The sequence below is a fragment of the Lolium rigidum genome, chromosome 7 (genome assembly GCF_022539505.1).
Source record: "Lolium rigidum isolate FL_2022 chromosome 7, APGP_CSIRO_Lrig_0.1, whole genome shotgun sequence".
NCBI lineage: Eukaryota > Viridiplantae > Streptophyta > Magnoliopsida > Poales > Poaceae > Lolium > Lolium rigidum.
Window position 1 is genome coordinate 107,957,355 of NC_061514.1, and position 5,505 is coordinate 107,962,859.

General features: G+C 48.4%; 1 protein-coding gene across 1 annotated transcript; it reads left to right on the forward strand.

Moving 5' to 3' along the window:
* Positions 1 to 998: 998 nt before the first annotated feature.
* LOC124671820 (SUPPRESSOR OF GAMMA RESPONSE 1-like) lies at positions 999 to 2,550 on the forward strand. The gene is made up of 4 exons (XM_047208146.1): positions 999 to 1,099; positions 1,472 to 1,652; positions 1,767 to 2,230; positions 2,317 to 2,550. Exons 1-4 carry the CDS (start codon positions 1,007 to 1,009, stop codon positions 2,548 to 2,550), a joined length of 972 nt encoding a protein of 323 aa, XP_047064102.1. The 5' UTR covers positions 999 to 1,006.
* The last annotated feature ends 2,955 nt before the right edge of the window (positions 2,551 to 5,505 follow it).

Below are 5,505 nucleotides of genomic sequence, written 5' to 3' on the forward strand. Positions count from 1 at the left end.
CCGCTCGATCGGATCTTCAATTGCTGCTAAGACGAGATGGTGCTGCTCCCGAGTTCAGCATTCATGGATCACAGAAAACGTCTCCTTACGCCAGCTCGAACGTGGTCGGTGTTGGGTTCCTCTATCTGCTGACTGACTGCTAGTTGAAATGTTTATTCAGGATTCTTCCGATTAGCCTCCAGGTTCCTGCTTGCTTGTAGTGGCACGCAAATGACAGCTGCTGGTTTAAGAGGAGCGGCACTGGTCAGAATTTCACATGTTTGTCACTGGGTGCCCATTATTCATATCATTGGCTGTTTAGATCAATGGGCATGGTCCAGATTAGTCTCGTCTTTCTTCCGAAACAGGGGAAGAAACAGAGCTTCTTGGCGATACTCTGCCTATGTTTGATTTGGGGATTCCAGAAATAGCAACGCAAGGCTAAAGAACTGCAAAACCGAAATTGATGGCAGTACTTTAGTGGGGTAGTGATCAAAAGATCTTGATCTGTCAAAACAGTGTACACTAGTGTCTATCGCAGTTCATGGTCGTAATTAATTTTCTTCATTATTACTACCACCTTTCCGAAATATAACCCTTTCCGTAGAGCTAATTTATCTTTCTAAAAAGGCTTACATTTCGGAAAGGAGGTAATACTTTTCTTCTTCGAGTTAATGTACTTGGTAGTTAGCGTATGTTCTTTTTGGAAAAAATTAGTTAGCATATGTTCTGAGAGACATTGACTATTCTTGATAACCTATCATTGTACCTAGAATTCAGTTAGATATCTGCCTGTAAAAACTCTTTCGTACATGTGCATCTAGCTTAGTTTGCTCAGTTTTGCATCTAAAAAGATCTGTTGATTAACCCGAGAGAGAATTTTGTTCGGTCAGGTCGGATCTCTGTTCTGAATCATTGGTTGAAAATAGAATCATCAGTTCGCCTCAAACAGATGCTTCCTAAGATAGACTGATCTCACAGTTCCTCTTGCAGGTCATTGATTATTAATGGGAAGATAATTGCTGCGATGATTACACACACAGCTAGAGAAATCGAGGAATGGGTCGGCGCAGTATGGAAGAAGTGCCCAAATTGCAAATATCGCATCTATAATGGCGATGTAAGTGTTGTTAACTATATATTATGATAGCAGGATTTAAAAATTTATGCTCATTTGTGTAGGAACTTTCCCTGTTACAATCTTGTGCATAAAGTTCAACAGCGATTAAAAATACACTACTTCCAAAGAAAAGTACTCCATGAATTAGTTGCTTGAGTATTTAGTTTATGCGCAAATTATTTTAAAAATCAACGAGTTGTTAGATTCTATATGCATGGTAATGACACGTGGGAAGCAAAAAAATTAATTGTATTCATTTTCACGCTTGATATGCTTGTTGAGCGATTATGTTCTGAACAACATATCATGCATTCGTATATAGAGGGTGTACAACGTCATGATTTCTGGTTCACTCCATGCCTTGATTTGCAGGTTTCATCACAGTGGCCAGGACTCCCTGCTGGTGTTAAATTTGAACCAACTGATCAGGAACTGCTTATGCATCTGGAAGGAAAGGTTGGCAGGGCAGCATCCCATGTACTAATAGATGACTTCATTCCAACCATAGAGGAAGTGGATGGAATTTGTTATACACATCCCAAAAATCTTCCTGGTACAAGATTCTTATTCTTCTCATGCCATCAGGACCTTCTGAACTAACCAGTTAACTACTAGTACTACTTTGAAGAGAAAATTCTTGTTTAGGTAATTTTCACATGCCCTGTAGGTATCAAGATGGATGGGAGAAGCAGTTATTTTTTCCATACAATATCAAACGCGTATGATGTTGGTCAGCGCAAGCGTCGGAAAATCAGCAAGAGTAATCACACTGATTGTGATGAGAAGATCAGATGGCACATGACCGGAACACCTTCAGCCATCAAACATAACGGTGTCATAAAAGGCTGGAAGAAAATATTGGTTCTCAAATGTGGCAAGGGAAAGATACATAAAGCTAACTGGACGATCCATCAGTGTCACCTTGGGGAAGAGAAAGATGAAAAGCACGGCGATCTTGTCGTTTCCAGAGTATTTTGGCAGTTGAAATCAAACACTGGGAAATCGCAGATGCATGCTGTTGATGCCAAATCCGGTCAATCTGCAATGAATATCGATCCTACAACCCCAAATATGTACCCTCCACGGCCTCGTCGCCTAAGTGGTAGCCCATTCGAACCAGAGCAGGATCAGGTAATTATCATCATCATTAGCTTTCATGGTTACTGCAATGCTATCAACTGCCATTCATGTTACTGGATTTTCTAAAACTGTGACAGGATGAGGAAGAGCCTGGCTCATGTGCTGTTCAGCTGCAGGCTGACGAAGACCTCGCTGGAAGCTCACAGTCTGTCGACTACGGTGTGCTATCGGACCTCGACGAGCACCCGCTGCCCAACGACGATATCTGGGACGTCTGCCATGAGAAGCCGCTGCCTCCCGACTACTCCGACATGGACGCGCCCTTCTCGGATTGTACATTCCTTGGAACGCCTCTGGAATTCCCACTCTGACCGTAAGTGTACCATGTGTTGCGTTCTTGCTTGTTTGTGTTTGTCACGGCGAATATACTTATCGTGTGTTTCTTGTGCTGGTTAGCAGGATAGCCAGCTGGCTGAAAGAAAATGTAGCATATTGCATAGCATAGAAGAGGGGTTCTGAAGTAGCTGTGCAACGCAGAGAAACTGCCTTTCCTTGATGTATGGGTGATCCATCTCCCGAGGAAAATTTTGTATATGATGTTTCGGTTGCGAAATGGCGTGCCCCAGCTATGTTTCCAGTATAACAGTATTAGGACATGAGTCAGACATTCTCAAGCATCATCTCGACTCAGAAGTCTATGTTGTTAAGCAGTTGATGTGTTGTACTTGTAATGTTAAGCTGTTAAAATGTAGGATATGACATGTTAATTAACTCGCTTCCCTTGAGATTTACTAATTTTGATGCAATCCATCTTTGCAGGACGTGCTTTCTGCTTTATGTTCTCTACTTAGTGACGCCAAGGTAAGTGCCAGGTTCTAGTTTCTTATTTGGGAGAAATGTTAAAGTGTTAATTCACCACAACATTCTTCCAGTAGAAGTGGCTAAATGTGTACTAATTGTAGCTAAATGAAAAGTCGAATAGGAAAGAAAAAAAATCTTGGCACCCCACCGATTTCATCCTAGATTCGCAATCAAGGGTGAAAGCAGTGGTGAATACAATTGCTATTTTAGCTACAAATATGTAGTAATCATGGCTAAATGCAAAGTCTAATAGGAAACAAATTAATATTGGCACCTCCCCGATTTTATCCTAAATTCACAATCAAGCGTGAAAGCAGTGGTGAATCTTAATTTGATGGAGACACATATTTCACAGTGTAACTTATTTTCATTGTCTAAAAAAAGATAGAGTCAATGGATCCTATGACTTGTCGATGAACGCACATATTTCAGGGTGTAACTTGTTTTGATTAACTTGTTTTGATTGTTTAGTAAGAGATAGAGCAAATGCATCCTCTTAATTTTTCTTAGATCAACATGGATCATCATCCCCAGTTCCATTGATAAAGAACAAAACCTGACATCACACGGGAGTTTTTAAGCAACGGGAAACCATCCGAAAACCGAACAACACAACGCAACACGCCGGTCCCGAGACCGCGCACCACATGAGCCGACGACTCTTCCGCTTAAGTGGGAAAGGCGACACCCTAGATCTAGACAACCGCTTTTGGAGCCACCGCTCCGACATCCGAACTACTGCAACCCAAACACACCGGTCCCAAGACCGCGCCCCAGCGAGGCCGACATCACTGCCACCAGTCGAGTCGACGCCTTTGACCAGAGGCATCACCATGAATGTAGACGAATTCCTGGAGCCACCGTTGCGGCTTCCACACCGGTCCCGAGACCGCGCACACACCTGGCCGATAGAGAATCAGCCAAGCAAAGCAAGCCAACGTAGACTGATGGAGTATCGGCCTCCAAGGCGACGCCCCCAAGGGGTAAGCGACGATGACGCCGCCGATGCCCACTCCGACCACAACAGGAGTTTAGATTTTCACCCGGAGAGTCCGAGACTCGAAGCGACGTGGGTGGTGAAGGAGCTCCTCGACGATGCCTCCAACGAGGGGAGCGACGTCCGAAGACGCCGACATCACCGGCATCGGCCGAGGTCGATACAGTGCTTTCGCGCGGAGTTCACCAAGCCCAAGTCGATGAAATCTGTCCATCAAACGCAGATGACAAGCCTGCCGTGCAGCTCGCCGTCGCCACATTGCAGCTCCTAGACCACCAGGGCACCTCCTGCCATGGTGAGCCTCGCCACGCCCTCCGTCTCGGGGCCGCCGCCCCGACGTCCTCATAGCAGCACCCTCGTCCGCCTCTTTCCCAGAGCCACCGCTCCAGCGTCGACGCCCTTCCCACCACAGCACCTCACGCTGTGGTGCGCCTCGCAAAGCCCACCGTCCCGACCTCCTCTCCTCCGGCTGCACGCAACCACCCAACCGGAGGTGTGGCACAGCCACCACACGCTGGCCATGCACACCGTGAGACCTCCCGGCCGCCTTGATGTGGCAGCATCGTTCCAGGGCCGCCGCCCTGGCCTCCTCGCCCGCACGAGCACCACACCTCGCCGGCACCAAACCCCCACCTGGCCATGACGAAACCGCGCCCGAGAAGCCGAGGCGACCAGATCCAGAGGGGAGCCGTCCTCCCCGGCCACGGGCCACGAGCCGCCGCCCGTCCATGTCATCGGCCGGCAGGCCAGATCTGGGCGGGAAGCCCACGATCCACCGCCACGAGCAGCCCCTGCCCGCCAGCCCACCCCCGTCGCAGCAGCAGGGCAGGGGACCTCCACCGCCATCCAGGGTCGTCGCCCCGGCGTCCCTGCGCCGACGAGCCGGCCGACGACGCCCCAACCGCCTCGACCTTTCGTCAGGGCCACCAGAGAAGAGGGAGGATCCCCTACTACCTTCGGCAGCAGGGCCCGCCGCGGCGGCGGCAAGGGCCGGCGGCAGCGACGTCGATGGGGGTGAGGCGTGGGGGAGGGTAGTGGTGGCGGTCAGGTCGCCCCCGGTGTCGCCTGGGTGCGACACGGGGCCACACGAGAGTTTTATCCACCATGTAATCATGCCTGTAAGGGTTCAAAGAAAATAAAAAGGACGCGAACGCTTCTATAGCGTGGTAGCCACGTGCCCTCTCCCGACAGTCGGAGAAAATAAAAAGGACAACATTTTTTTAAATGGAACAAAGCCAAATGGGTGCATCCACGCTGGCTAGATATTGCAAAAGCAGAAATAAACCACTACTAGCTACAGAGGTGAGAGCACAAAAGACGCTTCCAGGCTTGATGTAGGTGTAGTCCAGGTCCTTGGGTCGCCGTGCGTTTGGCAGCAGGCGAGGATTTGCCATTATCACTTCCATCCCACCTTGGTTTTCCGAGAAGAATCACCCTTCCATCAAACGGAAGTCTTGGCACATGATGG